The sequence below is a fragment of the Natator depressus genome, chromosome 5 (genome assembly GCF_965152275.1).
Source record: "Natator depressus isolate rNatDep1 chromosome 5, rNatDep2.hap1, whole genome shotgun sequence".
Taxonomy (NCBI): domain Eukaryota; kingdom Metazoa; phylum Chordata; order Testudines; family Cheloniidae; genus Natator; species Natator depressus.
Genome location: NC_134238.1, coordinates 24,534,896 through 24,556,053, shown reverse-complemented (window position 1 = coordinate 24,556,053; position 21,158 = coordinate 24,534,896). Strand labels below are relative to the sequence as shown.

Sequence of the window (21,158 nt, the reverse complement as noted above, 5' to 3'; positions counted from 1 at the left end):
GGACGAGAGCTGAGGAAGCGTTGTTCTAAGTCAGCCATAAAAATGTTGGCATACTGTGGGGCCATGCAGGTACCCACAGCAGTGCCGCTGATTTGAAGGTATACATTGTCCCCAAATGTGAAATAGTTGTGGGTGAGGACAAAGTTACAAAGTTCAGCCACCAGGCTTGCTGTGACATTATCGGGGATACTGTTCCTGAAGGCTTGTAGTCCATCTTTATTTGGAATGTTGGTGTAGAGGGCTTCTACATCCATAGTGGCCAGGATGGTGTGATATATGCCATCATGTGCCAGCAATGCCCCTCTGCCACGTACATTGGCCAAACTGGACAGTCTCTACGCAAAAGAATAAATGGACATAAATCAGATGTCAAGAATTATAACATTCAAAAACCAGTCGGAGAACACTTCAATCTCTTTGGTCACTTGATTACAGACCTAAAAGTCGCAATTATTCAACAAAAAAAACCTTCAAAAATAGACTCCAACGAGAAACAGCAGAACTGGACTTAATGTGCAAACTGGACACCATTAAATTAGGCTTGAATAAAGACTGGGAGTGGATGAGTCATTACACTAACTAAAAACTGTTTCCCCATGCTAATTTTCAACTGTTTGAAATGTGCCATCCTGATTATCACTACAAAAGGTTTTTTTCTCCTGCTGATAATACCCCATCTTAATATACTGGTCTCGTTAAGAGTTGGTATGGCAACCTCCATTTTCTCATGTTCTCTGTATGTATCTTCCTACTGTATTTTCCACTGCATGCATCTGATGAAGTGGGTTTTAGCTCATGAAAGCTTATGCTCAAATAAATTTGTTAGTCTTTAAGGTGCCACAGGTACTCCTCGTTCTTTCTGCTGATACAGACTAACACAGTTACCACTCTGAAATCTGTTTTATGCTGTAATTGTTGAAATCAGTTAAATCAACAGTGCCATTCGGTATGCATATCATCTCTAACAGTAGATTTCTACTATGAGTTTCCTTGCTTTTCAAAATTTAGTGTTACTAAAACTTAAAGTAATAAAGTTAACACTTACCTCTGCTTCTTTTTTCTTTTTTAACAATTTTTGGGCTTCAATAGCTTTCAAGGTACGGTTTGGTGGTGGTTTTGGAATCTGTATAATAGCTGCTTGAATCCTGGCCATTATTTCATTTTGTCTCCTTCTTCCTTTACGATGCTGAACATCCAGTATAAAATCTGTTCAGTTACTTGAACGTATGTAAAAATATACTATACAAGCATTGTAATTCATCCATAGAAAAATTCTTATAAGCAGAAAGTACTTGAACAAACAAGTTCCAATCTTGCATATAGTGCTGTAAAAACTTACAATTAAACCATTTTTCAAAAAGTAGAACATTAAAAAAAAATGTGAAATCAAACAGCCCATCTCTATATATTGTGTATAATTAAGTCTTAAGGACTATATTTTGAGTTCTCCTGATTTGTCATCCCCTATGCGCATGTGAACAATCTTTTCTCTGGGCCAAAAACAGATTTTGTAAACTAACTTTCTAACTCATCAACAGTCATAGCAACATCCTAGCACACTATGGCTCCGCATGTGGTTGGTCCATGTTGGGGGAGGGAGGTATACTATTCAAACAGCAGTATCAGAAGTTGTATGTCTTCACAATGCAGAACGCCTCCTGGGGCTGGTAGCAGTGGGGAATAGTACACAAAGAAATGTTCCTTGCTACATTCTTCCAAAGATGCATCCAGGAGTCATTATGCAGCTTTACTGGTATGTTGGGATCAGGGTCTTCATCTCATCCCCTCCCTGTGCAGATAGGCACCCCCAGCAGCTTGTAGCACCGCCAACCCTGCACTCTCAAGTGCTCACAGCCACGTCTTCCCTCCCCACCATTGTGAAGGTGCACTACCCTGTGGCCCTTCCCCATTTTGTGCCACCACAGAGGGAGAGGGATAGACCTCAGTGTCACACTATTTTTATTTACTCAACTCCATTACAGATAATACCAGTGTGCCTCCACAAAACATGACTACTGATCTATCAGATGGAGGATTTTTTAATAATCAAAATTTGTAATATGTATATTTTTAAAATTAAAAACTGGTAATATAATAATTAAAGACTTTCTTCTTTCACTGACAATTGCATATGTTAACATTTCCCTTTTTTCATTTCTCTTCTTTCTCTGAGAGAAAGTTGCATGGACTCTCACCATTTTTCCTATGTCTCCTCTGCTTTTTTTGCACTTTTTTTTTGTCTCTTCTACTTTCCCCTTTCACCACCCTTAGTCCTCTCTCTCAAAAGGCTTTTAAAATTAAATTTGATAAAATAATAAAAGCTGAATCTGAAATTAATACTCCTCATTCAACAATTGATTGATAAAGGACTGAAGAACCCCATCCCTCAATGATATTGAAGTGCTGCTCTGAACTGAGGGAAAAAACAGTATGTTGAAAGGCTTCCTATTCTCTTCTAAAATTTACTTTTTTTCCCCTCTTTAGAAGCAACAAGTACCCCATGTGACATCTCTGAGTAGCATTTCAAATACAGTCAAGCACCAATTCTCCTGTGCCTTTTTGATCAATTGTTGAAGCTATCTTCAGATCCAATCTTTTGGCCATCAATTGAGATTATAAAGTAGGAAGAGGTGAAGCTGCATCAGTGGGTCAGGAGGTGGGATAGATACTAAAGTGACACCTTCAAGCAGACTACATTAGATTAGGTATACATGGATAAGAGTTTGAGGTTGGGTGGAAAAAGCAATTTACCTCCTGAGATTAAACAAAAAACAAAACAAAAAAATCAACCCCAAAAGGGACCATTATATCAAAGATAAGAGAAACGTGATTTTAAATGTCATTTACATTTTTTGGTAAAGAATATTTAGATGGGTAAGGATAGTTTTCTTTCTTTTCTTATACTGATAAGACCCACTTTATAATCATAGTAAGATTCTTCATGTTGCGTGTCATGTTTGGATATTACAACTTTTCATGTGATTGTGGCATTTGCCCTTTATCCTTATTCCTAACAATCCACTTGAGTGATGACATACAAACACACCAAACACTTTAGTGTGTGTGTGTGTGTGTGTGTGTGTGTGTGTGTGTGTGTGTGTGTGTAAATGTTAATATTTTAGGTGATTTATAAAATACTATTGGTTATACAGCCACATCTTTATGTTTGTTAAGAGTGTTATACTTTTTCAGCTTCTCCATCAATATGTACATGTGGAGCAATATAAAGGGAATTAATGGCTTCAACAGGACTAATAAAACACAAAGTTTACATAAGTAAACATCTGCAGGATTGGATTCTTGCTATGAAAAAATAAATTGGCTTTTCACCTTTTCAATGTCTTGGGCTCTTTGCTCCTCCTGGATTTTTTGAACTTTCTGTTGTTCTGCAAACTGTATACGAGCTATTTTATTTTGCATGTGCTTAGATTTCATTTCAAAATGCTCTGAAACCTGTTGCAGTCTCACGTCAGTCTGCCGTGGCATTAGGTTTCTAAGACGCTATGATGAAATAATGTTTCAAGATATCTCAGAGTTAGAAACAGTAACACAAACATTACATTTAAGCACTTAAACATTAAACTACTGTACCTCCAAAACTCAAAACTGTCCTAAAGGGACATTTAAGAAAATAGTTTTGAATAGGCACTTCCCATATACTGATGTACGCAGAACAACAGCCAGATATACAGGATTTTTTTTTCCAGAAAAGTTGCCAGATTTTCTGAAATTGACATAGAGAGTTGTAAATTACAGGACGGCAAATGGTATTTGAACCGATGAATTCAGTCAGTTGCAGGAAATGCTGAATCATGTGTTCCTTGTTACTTTAGCTGCACCTCTTTTCCCTTTTTGGTTTGTGCTATCCACATACAACCTCCTTGGTGAAGGGATATTATGGCTGCTTCCACTTTCCTTGAGGATCGTTCTGTCAGTGAAGTCCTAGGTCTTATTTTGTGCCATCAAACACATATAAACAAGGGATAAGCTGTATGTTCTGAACCAAATTTATTTAAAATTGCTCACCCTCATAAGGGAGTGTGGCCTGCTCTCAGAGAGCACTACTAATGAGATCAGGGAGTGTGTGCTCTGGCAGGACCTACACCTCTAACGCTGTTCTCAGTCTTCTGCTCTTTGCTCAATTTCAGCATGCAAACTGTACTGCCGAGAAGAATAAGATGGCAGCTGCTGTAAAACTACTGACCTGTGCTGTTATTTCCTTTGAGGCAAAAAAGAAGCCTGGGGAAGAAAGTAGGCAACAAATGGAAAGAGGCAAAGCAAGTACACAGAGAATCTTGAAGCTGATTGGCCTGCCTGTGAATCAATGAAGGGGATGGAAAACTAAGCATCTGTCACAGACACTTCACATAGGTACTCTTTGTTGAACAGAAGGTTGAGTTAAATGAGCTGAATGCTTTTTTTTTGTTTGTTACCCAAAAGGTATATGTAAATGTGATGCATTTTAGTCTGTTGATTATCTAGTTATGTATATGACAAACTTAATTAACCTACCTCTCGATACAACTCACTCTCAATGCCCTGGAGCTTTGCAGGTGCTGCAGGTCTCATTGCTTCCATGGCAACTCCCGTGAGCCCCGTCTTTTTCTTTTTTTCTAGGGCAACATACAGTTGATATAAAAGCTTGGTTGCAGCCCCATGCTGTTCAGTCATGATATTTTGGGCCTCATTTTGGTCAAACTCCACACCAAGGAGTTGAAGTGTTGGTTCCAGGCGAGAAAAATTGTTAAGTTTAGAGTTTGTGACCCTATATGTTTAAAAAACAAAACTATATGTAGTATGGTATTTTGCTACTATAAAGTACTATGTCACTTTGCACTTCATAAAGTTTATTTTCATAGATCTTAAAGCCAGAAGGGACCACTAGAAACACTACCTGAAAGTCCAAATTGCTGCAGTAAGCACTGTGACGATATATACCACTATATCAGGGTATATGGAAAAAAACTGACTCTGAATAAGAGTTAAAAGTAGGTTGTAATGTGCATGGTGAATACAGAAATAATGGATTATTCATTGATACACTCTCAAAAGAAACAATTCAAAATATGAAAGCTCAACTGGAGTCTAAAAGCAATCTAGGATTTTTGTTAGATTTATTTTAAAAAGGTATACGACTAGTTAAAAAAGCTCTTTACTTAGATTGTACTGTAGATAGTGCTTTAATCTAGCTAGCATGGTTAATAGTGAAGACATGGCAGCAAGGACTTCACTGCAGGATAACAACCCAAGTACGTACCCAGAGTCCCTGATGCGCTTGTACGGGGGCAGCTAGCCTGTGCTGAAATGTGTGCTGCCATGCCTTCATTACCACAGTAGACCCTCAGAGTGATGAACACCTCGGGAACAGAGGTTGTTTGTAAGTCTGAAATGTTCATAATTCTGAACAAAACATTATGGTTGTTCTTTCAGAAGTTTACAACTGAACATTAACTTAATATAGCTTTGAAACTTTATTATGCAGAAGAAAAATGCTTCTTTTAACCATCTCTAAACAAAACAAGCAGAGAAACAGTTTCCTTACCTTGTCAAATCTTTTTTTTAAACTTTCCCTTTATTTTTTTAGTATTTGCTCTTTTTTTTTGGTCTCTGCTGCTGCCTGATTGCGTACTTCCGTTTCCATATGAGGGGTGTGTTGACCAGTCAGTTCATAACTCTGGTGTTCGTAACTCTGAAGTTCTACTATACTGTTACCTGTGCTAAGTAGATTAAAGCTAGCACAAGTATGCCTACCTGTTCTCCAAGCCCACCTTAATTTGCTAAGTGGATATGTCATTAGATAGAAGCTCCACCCTACTACTTCCTATTTCATTGGAAGATTTTATTACAATGTCCTTTGCCCAGTCAATGGGAAACTTACTGTAAATTCCAATTCCTGCATAATTTACATCAGAAGTGAATTCTGACTGATACGTTAAAAGAATGAGGGACATGCCTCTGACTGATACTTGGCCCCTTACTTCAGTCATGTTTTTTAGGAACAGCAGGAACAATTGCTTATCTGAGGAAGAGCAGTAGATCATTAGCTGGAAGAAGGTTCAGAAGCCTACATAAGTGTAGTACACTGAGATGCGGTGATGCCTTCAGTTTAATTCTGGGCTGCTACCATAAAGTCATCCTCTGGGAAGAAAACTCCCGATGCAGGAGACTGAAATGTTTCTGTTTCCACAAACCAAAACAACATTAAGTCAAAACAAAAATTTTCATTTTAACATTTCAAAAACAAAATGAAACAAAAAAATCTCTTTTGAAATTTCTAGTGAAACCCAAATTCTTCCTCCAAAAAATTTGGAACAAATATTATCCCATGAATTTTTGAGAGAAAAAAAAATCAGTTTCCCCACCAGCCATACGGACAATATATTGCATACATAAACTATATCTATTGTGACAGGGTCGGGCCAGATGGCTACAGGAGGGTAATAGAAGGCAGATATATTAGCCCCAGGCTAAGCAGGTCCCTTTTCCCTGGGTAAGGTAACAGGGAAGGTTTTTTGAAACAGAAAAGAAATTTATTTGTAACAGTTACAGAAATTACAAAAAGATAAAGAAAAACTTAGCAACAAAACAACGCAATCAGAAGGTATAACACAACAGCTTTCAGGAGGGAGAGGTGTTCAGGCTAGCCCAGGCCCAGAGCGGGGGGGCTTCCTCGACACTCATGGTCTTCCACCCTCCTGAGTTACCTGGTGGCCTAGAGCGGGGGGGCTTCCTCGACACTCGTGGTCTTCCACCCCCTCGAGTTACCTAGTGCCGCGCCCAGGGTCACCGACCCTCCCTCTCCTGAGAGTGCCCGACAAGATGGGCACGGCTGCGGGGTGGGTAGCTGGGAGGGAGGGGGGCACATCCATGTATTATAAGACCCCTCCTAAATAACAATAATGATGGTATTCACAGCAGCTAACGGCTGTGGCTGGCGTCTCTCGCTCTGTCCCTCAATCAGAGGGTCAGACGGAGGGAACCGGACGGGGTCACCGAGCAGAGAACCCCGGACAGCGCCCACCGCTCCTCGAAGGTGTCAAGGGAGTCGGTGGACGCCGCCCAGAGGAACTCCGCCCGGATGCGTGAATGTACTGAGGATCGAAAAACGGCCCTACAATCGCAGGACGCCTCATGAGCCAACCTCCGCTCTCTGGTCTTATAAATGGCTGTCTTAGCCAAGGCTAGGAGGAGGCTAACCAGGAGATCCCGCGACTTGGTGGGGCCACGGATGGGGAGTGTATAGATAAAGAGGTGAGGGGAAAAATGAAGCCAAAAGCGCAAAAGAATGTTTGTGAGGAGCCGAAAAAGAGGCTGCAATCTGGCACACTCTAAATAGACGTGCGCCAGGGTTTCCCTCACATTACAGAAGGGGCAAGTCTCTGGAACGGAGGTAAAACGTGTCAAAAACACGCCCGTGCTCACGGCCCCGTGAAGGAGCCGCCAACTGATGTCCCCGACGGGCCTCGGGACCAAGGTGGAGTACAGGCTGGCCCACCGAGGTTGCTCCCCCTCCAAGGGTGGTAGGAGGTCTCGCCACTTTGTGTCGGGGCGGGACACCAGGGTGCGGGCGTGAAGGGTATGGAGCGTGAGTGTATAGAAATATTGCCGTGATGCAACTTGAAAACCGACCGGTTGCAATTCATGCAGCCGGCTTGCAGTGAAAGGATGAGGGGTGTGTTGGGATCGGCAAGGTAGGGGCCCGATGGAAAGGTCCGGTGGGCCTGGGGTAAAGGATGGGCGGGGTGCGCCCTCGCGCAAGGCTCGGCTGACATAAGCCCGAGCAGCGGGGGTCAAAGCGGCCTCCACCTCCTGAAGCACGCGCCGGGGGGTGCGAAGGCTGGAGAGCCCCATGCGTCGAGCGAGCGTCAGGGGATCCAGCCAGTCCCCCCGGTCGTAGTCCAGGAGGTCCCCGACCCTCGTAACTCCCGCCAGGACCAACCTCTGGCGCACCGTGCGGGACTCCGCCGCCTGCACACGAAGTTGGGGGTTGTGTAGCAGGGGCTCCGTGAGGAGATCTGCCCCCACGATGGCCGCCACAGACCTGGTGGTTGAAAACAGTTTCCAGGTCCGGAGGAGGTCCTGGTAGAAATCCGGCAGCCCGGAGAGGTCTCGCGGAAAACCTCTCGGAGAAAGATAAAAGAGCTGCCGGTCATATCGGAGCCCATGGAAGCGGCGTAGGAAGGCGTGCGCCAATATGCTCCACGTCGAACTACCTGCACCATAAAGGAGCCTCTGCAGGGCCTGAAGGCGGAAAACGCGGACCTGAGTGTACAGACACTTCAGGCCCTGCCCTCCTTCCTTCAGGGGCAAATGAAGAACTCCAACAGGGGCCCAGTGCAATCCTGACCAAAAGAACTCCAGAATCAATCTCCGGAGGTGGGACAGGAAACCCGGGGCCGGGGCTAGGGTGTTGAGCCGGTACCAGAGCGTGGACAGGACTAGTTGGTTAAGCACCAGTGCTCTCCCCCGAAGGGAGAGACAGCGGAGTAGCCTCGTCCATTTCCTGATCCGCTCAATCACGCCGCCTTCCAAATTTTGCCAGTTCTCCGGCGGAGAAGGGTGCGTGGCAGAAAGGTAAACGCCGAGATAGAGCAGAGGGCCGGCACTCCACCGGATGGTCTGAAGCGCGGGTGGGAGGGAGCTTACCTGCCGCCAGCCCCCCACCGCCAAGCCAGAGCTCTTGACCCAGTTGACTCGGGCGGAGGAGGCTGCTGAATAAATGGCTTGGCATGCCTCCACTCGCGCCAAGTCGCCCGGGTCCTGGACCACGAGGAGGACGTCATCGGCGTACGCCGACAGGACCAGCCGCAGCTCCGGCTCCCGCAGCACCAACCCCGTCAACCTCCTGCGGAGGAGACAGAGGAAAGGCTCGATCGCCAGAGCGTACAGCTGGCCTGAGAGGGGGCACCCCTGCCGCACCCCTCGCCCGAAGCTGACCGGTTCGGTCAGGGTCCAGTTGAGCCTAACCAAACACTCCGCGGAGGCGTACAGCACCCGGAGAAAACTCACAAACTGAGGTCCGAATCCAAACGCCCGCAGGGTGCTCAGGAGGTACCCATGATCCACTCTATCGAACGCCTTCTCCTGATCGAGAGACAGGAGGGCGAACGACAGACCGTCTCTCCGCCCGAGTTCCAAAAGGTCTCGGACTAGAAAGAGGTTGTCAAAAATGCTGCGACCTGGGACAGTATAGGTCTGGTCTGGGTGGATCACGTCCGCCATCACGGCCCCTAGCCGCAGCGAAATTGCTTTCGCTACGATTTTGTAATCCGTGCTAAGGAGCGAGAGGGGACGCCAATTTCGTAAGTCGCGGAGGTCCCCCTTCTTCGGCAGCAAGGCAAGCACCGCTCGCCTGCACGACAGAGGGAGGACCCCGCCCTGCAAAGACTCAGCCCAGACAGTGACTAGGTCTGGGCCGAGGATGTCCCAGAACGCGCGGTAAAACTCCACGGTCAGCCCGTCCATGCCCGGAGATTTATTGGTGGGCATGCGGCGGAGGGCTTCCGAGAACTCGGCCAGGGTGAGAGGCAGCTCTAGCCGGTCTCGGTCGCCCACGCTGACCGTGGGGAGTTCCTCCCAGAGCACCCCGCGAGCGCCAGGATCGGTCGGATCCGGGGAGAAAAGGCTTGCGTAGAAGTCACGGGCCCTCCCACACATCTCCTCCGGATCCGTGAGGGGGGTGCCGTCTTCCGCTAGAAGGCAGGTGACGTGTTTTTTGGCCCCCCTCGTTTTCTCCAAGGCATAGAAGAAGCGGGAGCCGCGATCCATCTCCCGAAGGAGGCGGATGCGGGACCGGACAAAGGCACCTCGGGCCCGGTGGTCCTCGAGGGCTCGAAGTTCCTCCCGCTTCTCCCGGCACGCTCCGCAGAGGGACGGGTCCCCGGGGCTGGCGGCCAGGCGCCTCTCCAGCTCTAAGACCTCCCGTTCCAACTGCTCTATCGTTGCATTTCTCCGTCGGCTGGCGCCCCGAGTGTAGTTGCGGCAGAAGAGCTTGGCGCGCACCTTCCCTAGATCCCACCAGCGCCGCACCGAGGGAAAGGCGCGCCACTGCTCCCGCCAGGCCAGCCAAAACTCCCGGAAGGACATCACAAAGCTCTCGTCCTCCAGCAGGCTGTTATTAAAGTGCCAGTAGGCCGGCCCCGGTCCCTCCGCACGGAGGGAGACCGTGACGGTAACTAAATGATGGTCGGAAAAAGGGGCCGGCCGCACGGTGGAGGAGTGGGCCTGTGAAAGATGGAAACGGGATAGGTAAATACGGTCTAACCGAGAGCGGTGTGACCGATGGGCCTCCACCCGGACAAAGGTAAACGTGGAAGTGTCATCTGGGTGATGGTCACGCCAGACGTCCACTAGGGAGTGATAATCGACTATGTCTCGGAGAATGGTCGCGGCGGCCGGGCTCGGCTCGGCCCCCGAGCGGTCCCGCTCCTCGAGGGTAGTGTTAAAGTCCCCTCCCAGGATCAGGCACTCGTGCGAGTCTAGGGTGCCGAGAAAATCGGACACCTGCTGGTAGAATTGTGGCCGCTGTGGACTCACTTGCGGGGCATAGATATTAACAAGATTGACCACGAGCCCCTCCAAACGAACTCGGAGGTGCAACAAGTGGCCCGGTACGACCTCAGTAACCCCTAGCACCTCGGGCCGCAGGGCGGGGGAGAACAGGGTCGCCACTCCAGCTTGCCAGGTCGTGCAATGGCTGAAGTACACCCCGTCCCCCCACTCCAGCCGCCACCTATCCTCGGCGGTTGGGTCCGTGTGGGTCTCCTGCAGGAAAACCACAGAGTACCCCCCCTCCCGAAGGTAGGAGAGCACCTGGGACCTGCGGAGAGCCATCCTACAGCCCCTGGTATTCAGGGTTACAATAATGAGAGGTGTCATGCGGAGGGCCGGGGGGGTGGGGAGTTCTCAGTGGTGGGGGTGCTCATGGCCCCCGGCGGGTCGCGTAGCAACCCGTGTCCCATCCCATAAGTAAGTAGCTCTTTCCGGAAGCCGCGGGCCCGCTCGTAGGCCGCAGCACCGTGCCTCCCTTGCCCTCTGCCCTCCTTCATAAGGGCCCTTGCGGCCTGAACAAGTTGATCGAAGTCCCCCCATCGCTGGAGAGCCAGCTGTGCCCTATTGCGGGCACCACGGGTGTGCTCTAAGAACTGCCGTAGTGCATGCCGCAGCTCATGGGGGGATGGGGTTACGGTTTCCGGGGTACTCCCCGATGGGGTTCTTAATACAGCCTCGAGGTCCGCTAAGGCGGGTAGGCAGGGTGCGGACCGCCGACGGGGCGTCTGACAGGCTGGGGTTAGTAAATCCATCTCGTGCCTTGGAGTGGAAGGGGATGGCAGGGGGAAAAGCGCAACTCCTAATGAGTCGCAACTAGAAAACGTAAAGACTGCTCCCTGGGGGGGGTCTGCAAAAGGCGGAAAAGAAATAACCCCAGGGGCGGCAGTAGCCTTGCAGGAGGAGGGAAATTGAACCGGGACAGGGGTGGGGACAGGGGCAGAGGTAAGGCCCTGGGCTTCAGGAGGCGAGCAGCAAAAAGAAGATGCCTCCTGAGCAGGGTCGGGGGTTAAGGGGCAAGGGAGGGGGCTCCGAGCAATGCTAGATGCTGGCTTCGGGGTGGTCGTGGCAGCCATGGCATCAGGTGGTAAACCACTTTCCGTGGGGTGCTCACCCGGAAAGGCAGTCAGGGGGAGAGAACATGGGGAAAGGGGGCCTGGGGTAAGATTACCTAAAACGAGGCTGGCCGGCAGTAAATCATCCCCTCCCTGGGTGACCGGGGTCAAATCTAGGGCCTCAATCTCTGCATACACAGAGGAGAGGCCGACTCCTACTACCCTGGGGGCCTCTCCGCTAGGGCCCGCCTCAACGGTCACGTCGGGGTTCGTAGGGAGTTCAGGTGGTATCCGGTTAGAAGGGGCTTCCTCCGGGGCTTCGGAGGGGAGGGTCCCCCGCGGAGGGGGGAGTCCTCCCTCCAATGCCAGTCTATCTTCACCTCCCGACACCAGCGAATGGATCTCACTCGTGGCCGAAGCGGGAGGCTCAAGATCAGTACCTCCCTTCCTGGTCTTCCGGGGGGCTTCCGCGTCAGATGGATGCAGCGGGGCTCGAGCCCTCCGCTTGCCTCGCTTCCCCTGGACTACAGTCCAGCCCTCCATAGCGTCATCTGGGGATTGAATAGCAGGGGGCAGAGCGGGGCGCGGAGGCAAAGGTTCAGGGGTTCGGGGGGATAGCGGTGAGGGAGCAGGAGGGGCGGGGGGTTCTCCCTGGGGCGAGCCCTTTCCTGCACCTGGTAATAACTGTGCCACACTCTCCTCCAGAGGCTCTGCCGAGGTGGTTACAGCAAGAGCGGGACTCCCGTGGTCGCCCGGGCGTTGTTGGAAAGATACCTCTTGGGCCCGGACGGGGGCAGCGTTGGATCGGGTGGGAGGAGGGGTGGTTTCAGGTGCCGGGTGGCCAGGGGTGTCGGCAACGACAGGGCCGATATCCTGCCGGGTCTCGGGGGTCTCAGGTGCCCCTCTCCCCCGGGCCAAAGGGCAGTCCCTACGGACATGCCCCGCCGAGCGGCAGAGGTAGCACCGGGCCTCTCCGGTGGAATAAAAGACCCTATAGCGGGCTCCCTGGTAGGGAACTAGGAAGGACCCCTCAAGCGCCTCTCCGTCACGCACCCCCGCCGGCAGTGAAATCTGCACTTGCCGGCGGAACGAGAGGACGTGACGGAGGGCGGGGTCCTTGCAGCCTAACGGGAGAGGGCTAATAGCAGAAACAAGTTTTCCCAGGGCAGAAAGAGCGGATAACAGGGCAACATTAGGTAAAAAGGGAGGAACGGAGGTGAGGACGAGGCGAACGCCCAGATCTTCTAGCGGTTCTAGGGGGATAAACACCCCTCCTACCACTAGGCCCTTCTCCACCGCCTCCTGGGCGGCAGTCTCCGAAGCCAGAAAGAAAACGACCTTCCCATACATCTTGGAGGCCGCCACAATGGCCATGGGTCCTACCACCTTCGCCAACGCCTGCACGTATGCCTCCACGTGGGGCGAGGCGGGCACCAGGAGGCAACGGACACCGTGCTTCCTGGTCAGGGCGGGAAGAGGGCCCCGGGCGCTAGTGATGGTAGCGGAGGTAGTGGGTGGGCGAGATGAGGAGGCGGCAGGCGAGGGGGAGCCTGCCGCCGCCCGGGCATACGTCCTGGGGGCCGGGGGAGGGACGGTCGCAGAGCTGGTGGAGGGAACAGCTGGGAGGGGTGCCACGATCGATGATGAGGCCACAGTGGTGGGGGCGGCCTCTGCCATGGAGGGCCCAGCGGCTTTAGCGGGGCCCTTTCCTTTCGGCCCGCCCCGACCTTTCCGTCGAACTGGGGGGGGGTTCCTAGAATCTAATGGGGCAAAAACCAAAGCAGCAGTAGTAATTGCCCCGGTGCCTCCCACTGCCGAGGCCCCAGCGGGGGCGGGGGCAGGGGTTCTAACAATGGAGGCGGTGGGAAAATCTTGAGGGGTGGGCAGGGGGGTAGATGGGGAAGGGACAACCAATTTCATTGGAGGGGCCTTGCGTCTCTCCATCTCTGCCATTGTAAGCAGGGAGAGACAGGGAGACACCGGAAGAAGGGGGGGGGGGGCAAAAATCGGGGTCCGGTAGTAGGGGTAAACTATGGGATAAACAATCCGGGGGGTGGGGGTGGAGGGAGGGCGACCCACCACACTTGTCCAAAGAGTCTCGTTTGGTTGGTTGTTATGTCCGGTCCGAAAGGCAAAGTCCAAAGCAAACAGCTGGATCCGAAGGCAGATGGCAGATCGCCAGCAGGGACGAGGCAGCGGGGGCCGTGATAGTCGTAGTAGTGGTGGGGGGGTTGGGGGCACCGGTGGATCTGGGGGTAGCTCCCTGCTACACCCCTGTGCCGCCACAGACGCAGCTGGAACGCAGTCAACTCCCCCCCCCCGAGGGTATAATTCAAAGGAAATCCCTCAGTCTTACGGCTTCTCTCCACGATGATTCACGGCTGCTCGGGCGAGTTCTCCGGCCTCTGGCATCTGTTGCAGCTGTTGGCTCTGTCCCAAGGCTCTCGGCAGCTAGGAATGTTGTAGTGATAAGAAAAAAGTCCAGGCAAAAAACAAAACGGCTGGGTCTGGGGGCGTCCACTCCCCTCTCTGGACAGCGGGTCGGCAGTCCTCCCCCCCTCTTCTGGGGGTTTCAATTAAGCAAAAAGCAAAGTCCAAAAGCAGGCGTCTGGGGGGGGGTGCTGGCAACCGGCCAGCACACTGACGCAGCTCAGAAAAGCGGAAGAAAACGAAACCAAAAAAACAAAGCGTCCGGCCCAAACGCGGGGGGGGAAACTAAGCAAAAGGAAAAGTGTGAAAAATCTGGGCCAGGGGGCTGCAGGAAAGAAAGGAAAGCAGATAGCTCAGGAGCGAGCGAAAAAACGATTCCGTCTCCTAACAGGGAAGGCTCCAGAACAATCAGGAACCTTCTGGAGACAATTAAGATAGACAGGCTGATTAGAACACCTGCAGCCAATCAAGAAGCTGCTAGAATCAATTAAGGCAGGCTAATCAGGGCACCTGGGTTTTAAAAAGGAGCTCACTTCAGTTTGTGGTGTGCGTGTGAGGAGCTGGGAGCAAGAGGCACTAGGAGCTGAGAGTGAGAACGCAGACTGTTGGGGGATTGAGCTGTACAAGCATTATCAGACACCAAGAGGAAGGTCCTATAATGAGCATAAAGAAGGTGTTGGGAGGAGGCCATGGGGAAGTAGCCCAGGGAGTTGTAGCTGTCACACAGCTGTTCCAGGAGGCACTCTAGACAGCTGCATTCCACAGGACCCTGGGCTGGAACCCAGAGTAGAGGGCGGGCCCGGGTTCCCCCCAAATCCTCCCAACTCCTGGTCAGACACAGGAGGAGTTGACCTGGACTGTGGGTTCAGAAAAACGGCCAGGCTGAGGGCTGCCGTGAAGCTCAAAGGCGAGCAAATCCGCCAATAAGCGCAAGACCCACCAAGGTAGAGGAGGAACTTTGTCACACTACATAGAAATGCAGTATGAAGAGCCCATAGCGTGAAAAAAAAAAATCAGACATTAAAAGGGTGGGGGAAGAAGGAGGTGAGAAAGTTGAGAGGAAGGAAAGAGCCAATATTTTGCTTGTTCATTCAAACAGGAAAAGCAATGTACTTTCCCCACCAACAGCCATGGAAAAGGTAGCCTCCACTCCATCCCCTTGTAACTTTCCCTTAAGTTTGAGGGTAGATGTTATAGGATGAGTACCAGCACAACTTGAGAGACCAAATATGAGTTTTAAAGCAAACATTGGTCAAGTGGGTTTTTAACAAAATAATTATCCTACAAACATCGTTAAAGTCAACAATACTGACTAGAGACACTACACTAAATACAAATTTGAAATATCTAGACCAAGCCACTTGAATTAGGACCAGCTAAAGAGACAGAAAAACTTCTAAAAGTAGAGCACTTCATCCTTTAAGCCCCACAATACTTTGTTATAACACCTTGTCCATGGGCGGTGGGTCGCATAGGTTGGGGGAGGCAGCTCTAGTCCTACAGTTCCAGCCCCTCAGTGCTCTGCATGACGACAGCTGCCTTCCCGGTACTCCGGGGCTGGGGCCGTGTGCCACCCACCTTCCCGGTGCTCCAGGACCGGGGAGGCCAGGGCCGCCTGCCTTCCTGGCGCTCCAGGGTTGGGAAGGCTGCGGTCGCGCACCGCCCACCCTCCCGGTGCTCCTTTGGGGCTGAGGGACTAGCCGCAGGACTGGGCCAGTGGCCACAGTGGGGGGGCGTCTCTGCACTCTGGTGGGGGGAGTGGCTCTGGGTTCTGGTCGGGGCTCAGCTCCAGCAGGGGGAAGGGGTGGGGGTTGGGGACTAGGCACCCCCAGCCAGCGGTTCACGCGCCGCCCATGACCTTCTCATAATTCCTTCAAAGTATCTCTCCTAAAAATCATACCCTGTCCAATTTCAAATGGATTGGCTTTGATTTGACAAACATAAGAAATGGAAGGAGAAAAATCAGGCTTATGACTTAAGCCTTGTTTCACAAATAGCTATGGAGAGGCTAAGCTCTTTCTGTAACATCGTTCAGTAAAGATATACTATACTGAAGAGTTCTCCTCACAGAGGATCCTAGTATCAAACAGACCTTCATTTTTACTCCAGTAATGGTCTCACTAATGCCGTATATGGAGGTAGTATCACCTCCCTATGTGATGTTCCCATTGCTTATAAACCAAGGATTGTGCTAGCCCACTTGGCCACAGCATTGCACTGGCAGATCATGTTCAACTGGTTATCCATCATGACCCCTAAGGCCTTTTAAAAGTCACTGCATTCCAGGATACAGTCCCCCATCCTGTAAGTATGACCTACATTCTTTGTTCCTAGATATATGACCTTGCACTTGGCTGCATCTGAACTTGTGTTTTAATAAGCCCAGTTTAACAAGTGATCCAGATTTCTCTGTATAACTGACAATGGGTTAATTACCACTCCACCAATTTTTGCGTCATCTGGAAACTTTATCAGCACTGACTTTATAGATATTGAATAGCATTGGGACAAAAACAGATCTTTGTAGAACTCCATTAGAAACACTCCATAGAATGATTATTTTCCCATTTTTGAGATCTAAGTTAGCCAGTTTTTAATCTATTTAATATGTTACATCAATTTTGTGCAGTGTTAATTTTTTAATCAGAAGTTCATGCAGTGCTAAATCAAATACCTATTTTCCATAGGACCATGTTGATTGACATTAATTGTGCTGCAATCCTTTATCATCCTAGTATATCCTCCCAGTAAATACTTAATGAATGTTCAAAACCTTTGGAAGTATGCAGCTAATTAATGCAGCTAGTGCATCTAATATGTTGCTAACTAATGATTGGTATGTAACTTCATCAAATCCTGCTAGGTATCACTAAAAAATCTTCAATGATAAACAAATATCTTGTATAAGTTACATAGGAGATATAATACATGCTCTAACTGAGCCTTAAGTTACAAACCTGCTTTGTGAAAATTGGTTAAAGTCATCCTGAAGTTCATATTTGTGCAGAATTTCTCCAATTAGGTAGCCAGTAGAAAATTCTTTTGGGAATGATTTTGGATCTAGGTTAAAAAACAAGAAACAGCAACAAAATACAAAGTACCATATGAATAGAATATGATATGAATTAGAGATCATTACAGAATGTGTATAATATTAGAGACAAACTTAATTTTAGTTCAACTCATTATTACTCTTATAAAATCTTTACATTGTAAGTTAACGTTAAAGTTTTGTTAATGAAACGACTATATTAAAATAACTTTAGGATTAGAAATGGTCTTCAAGTAGCCAGTACTTACGTTGTATAACTGTACTAAAAGAAGGTTTCAGAGTAGCAGCCGTGTTAGTCTGTACCCGCATAATTGTGGCACAGTAGAGACTAACAAATTTATTTGAGCATAAGCTTTTGTGAGCTACAGCTCACTTTATCCGATGCATGCAGTGGAAAATACAGTGGGGAGATTTATATACACACAGAACATGAAACAGTGGGTGTTACCATACACACTGTAACAAGAGTGATCAGGTAAGGTGAGCTATTACCAGCAGGAGAGCGGGTGGGGGGGGGGGGGCGGAGAACGGGACCTTTTGTAGTGATAATCAAGGTGGGCCATTTCCAGCAGTTGACAAGAACATGTGAGGAACAGTGTGGGGGAGGGTGGGGAAATAAACATGAGAAATAGTTTTACTTTGTTTAATGACACATCCACTCCCGGTCTTTATTCAAGCCTAAATTAATTGTATCCAGTTTGCAAATTAATTCCAATTCAGCCCCCCCCCCCCCCCCCGCTCTCCTGCTGGTAATTGCTCACCTTACCTGATCACTCTTGTATGGTAACACCCATTGTTTCATGTTCTGTATGTATATAAATCTCCCCACTGCATTTTCCACTTTTATGCATCGGATGAAGTGAGCTGTAGCTCACGAAAGCTTATGCTCAAATAAATTTGTTAGTCTCTAAGGTGACATAAGTACTCCTTTTCTTTCTACTGAAAGCAAATTCCATAATCTACTCTATCATCTAAAATCTAAATTTCAATATCAAAAAGTAAATTACACTATTTTAACTGTTTACATTTGGCTCAAAATTAAGATTTTGCAAAACCAATACTTGACAGGTTACAGTTACTAACTCCTCTGATCCTAAAACACACACAGAAACAAAACCAGCCAGTAAATATGTTCTAATATGCCTGATTTTTCATAAGGGATGTCTCTCATTATAGAATAGATGCTTCTGCCATGTACATTGGCCAAACCGGACAGTCTCTACACAAAAGAATAAATGGACACAAATCTGACATCAGGAATCATAACATTCAAAAACCAGTAGGGGAACACTTCAATCTCCCTGGTCACTCAATAATAGACCTAAAAGTGGCAAATTCTTCAACAAAAAAAACTTCAAAAACAGACTCCAATGTGAAACTGCAGAACTGGAATTAACTTGCAAGACACCATCAGATTAAGCCTGAATAAAGAGTGGGAATGGTTGGGTTATTATAAAACCTAAACATAATGTCCCCAATACTAATTTCCCTCTACTGTTGCTCACACCTTCTTCAGAATTAGGGCGACAGTATTTTCAGTTGAACATAGTTATTACAAAAAGAAAAGGAGTACTTGTGGCACCTTAGAGACTAAGAGCTCATGCTCATATAAATTGGTTAGTCTCTAAGGTGCCACAAGTACTCCTTTTCTTTTTGCGAACACAGACTAACACGGCTGTTACTCTGAAACCTATAGTTATTACAGAGAGTGCGCAAAGCCCACTCCAGGTAAAGTGAGTATATGAATAATACCAACAGGCCAACAACCCGACTGCCGTCCCAGCAGCAGAACGCTCCCGCTACCCCCACCTTACCCAGTCACCACATTCCCAAACTTGCCTGCAGAGACCCCGACAACCTCACCCACCTCCCGGACGTCAAAGTCTCCCCAAAAGTGACTCCCACCCATGGCACATCGAAAGTCGAGCAGGGAACCCATCTCTCTATCTGTGCACTGATCCTCAGGCTGTCTCGCTGTGGCGCAGGCCGAGGGGCTAGTCCCCTGGGGCACTGCCCTCTGGGACTCCCCGTCGGGCAGCAACTCGGAAGCCCTTGCAGCCGTACTAATGCCCTAACGAAGAATTGCCCGGGGGCTCCTATCCACCGGGCCCCTGCGAACAGACACCCCTGAGCGGGAGCCCCTGTAGCTGCGTAGGCACACGGTGGTCTGTGGGCACCCCCGGGCCCTGCCTCCCCAGCTGCGGCACCGTCCAGGACCCAGGCGTCGGAGCCCCTGACTCACCCACGGTCTGGGAGAGCTTCACCTCCCGGTTCAGCCACTCGCACAGAATCTCCGACATGGCGGCCGCGGGCTGCGGGCGAACCCCACTCACACGGGCCCGGCTCCGCGTCCCGTTACCATGGTGACATGCAGGCAAGCATCTAACGCATGCGCTGTGGAGGGGTGGGCTTGGGACTACATAGCGGGACCAGAGTGTGCCTTGTGAACTGCGCATGCGCAGTGGAACACCTACGCTGCCGGGGGGTGGGGAGAATGTGTTCTGCTAAGCGCATGCGTCCACAGCGGGGGAGCGCGCGAACTGTTTTGTGTTGGCCGCGTTTGGCTACTGGCGCATGCGCAGTGAAGTAAGTATCGTCTTCTGGTGGGTACTGTAATTGTGTCGCTCAGTGTTGAATGGGAGGCAGTTTGGGGCGGGGGAAGCCGTGCAAGGAGAGTTCGCACGGAGAAAGGATGGGGGCTTGGGTTTAGGCCTGGGGCGCGGTTAGGGGAGCTGGAGCCTAGGCCGACGCGACCAAGGCGCTTGTGGGGGAAGGGCTGCCCTTGGCTGTGTTGAGAGGGGAATGGGAGGGATGCCCTAGTGCTGGTGGGTTTGGTGTGGGAGACGGGTGCAAAGCCCAGATGCGGGGGGCGGGCGGGGGAGGAATAGGGGCGTTGAGGCTCTTGTGAGAGAATGCGAACAGGAGGAGGCTGAAGCTTTTGTGGGACGATAAGGGGAAAATGCTCCGCCGGTGCCTCCCCTGTGGGGAGATGAGGCGTTGGGAGTAGAGGTTGCTGCACAGGAGTGGGAACAAAGTCCTTAGGGCTGTTTGACAGCGAGAGCCATGGGCCCCGATGCTGCATCAGGCTATAGAGGTGAAGTTGTGCTTGAGGGCAGGGTCTGTATTTTATTGTGCATTGATACAGTGCCAAGCACAGTGGGTCTGGGTCAGGACACCATTTATATTGAAATAGCTCTGAAAGGCCCCGGTCAAGTTATTGATCAAGTATAAATAACACCACTACCAGTTTGTGCCATGAGTAGTGATTCCAAAGATGGAAAACCTCTGAAAGATTGTGTCTTCATCTAAATTGTGTCAATTTTTATGGGCTATGGACTCAATTCAGAGGTGATATTTATAGAGTATAAATTCAACACTGGTGAGCAAGCACAAGTGAATATAAAATCATGTAACATTTATAAAGGTGGTGGGGAGGAGAAGGGGCACAGTGGGTTAGCACTGTAAATGGAAAAGCAGACCACAGGAGGACTAGGGAGAAAGAGTAGGACAGATCTGGCTATCTTACACATTCTTACATCTTGTTGGTTAATTTTCCCAACCCTCCATCCTCAGAAGAAGTTATGTATGACATGTACTTGGGTTTGTCTATATAGCTTGTTGGAGCAACCCTCCCAGCCTGAGTCAGCAGACTTGGGCTAGCATGGCTTGCATTAATGCTCTAAAAATAGCTGTATAGACAGCCCTAAAAGTTGCTGCTCCTGATGGAGATTGTGTTCTGAAGCCTAGCTATCTTGGTAGCTACTTGGGCCAAAGGGGCAATGTTATCGTGATGATGGAAACTAAGAAATCATATCAGTATCCTACGGGCCTCTTGTTTGTGAGGTGGGGAAAATCAGGTATGTAAAGCCATAAAAACCCTGCGTGGGTTGGCACCTAGGGCCTCTAGACCTGCAGCACAGACCCCTCAGTACTTGAGCTTAAGAAGTAATTGTTAATTGGTAACAGTGTTAAGATGGCCACTCACTCATTTTCAGAATACCGGACATTCCAGTACTTCCTGGAACGTCATGTCGTGTGGCCCCCCCCGTGTGACCTCATGCACATGGTGCATG

At 49.4% G+C, this 21,158-nt stretch overlaps 1 protein-coding gene across 1 annotated transcript in view; it reads right to left on the bottom strand.

Moving 5' to 3' along the window:
* Positions 1-19,447, bottom strand: part of LOC141987270 (sperm flagellar protein 2-like) — a 38,410-nt gene extending 18,963 nt beyond the window's left edge. The window contains exons 1-5 of the mRNA XM_074952471.1: positions 19,328-19,447; positions 16,991-17,093; positions 4,513-4,765; positions 3,331-3,501; positions 1,046-1,186 (exon numbers count right to left, since the gene is read on the bottom strand). Coding sequence (XP_074808572.1) covers positions 1,046-1,186; positions 3,331-3,501; positions 4,513-4,765; positions 16,991-17,093; positions 19,328-19,385 — 726 coding nt within the window. The 5' untranslated portion in view covers positions 19,386-19,447. The remainder of the gene's footprint in view (positions 1-1,045; positions 1,187-3,330; positions 3,502-4,512; positions 4,766-16,990; positions 17,094-19,327) is intronic.
* Between the last annotated feature and the right edge of the window lie 1,711 nt (positions 19,448-21,158).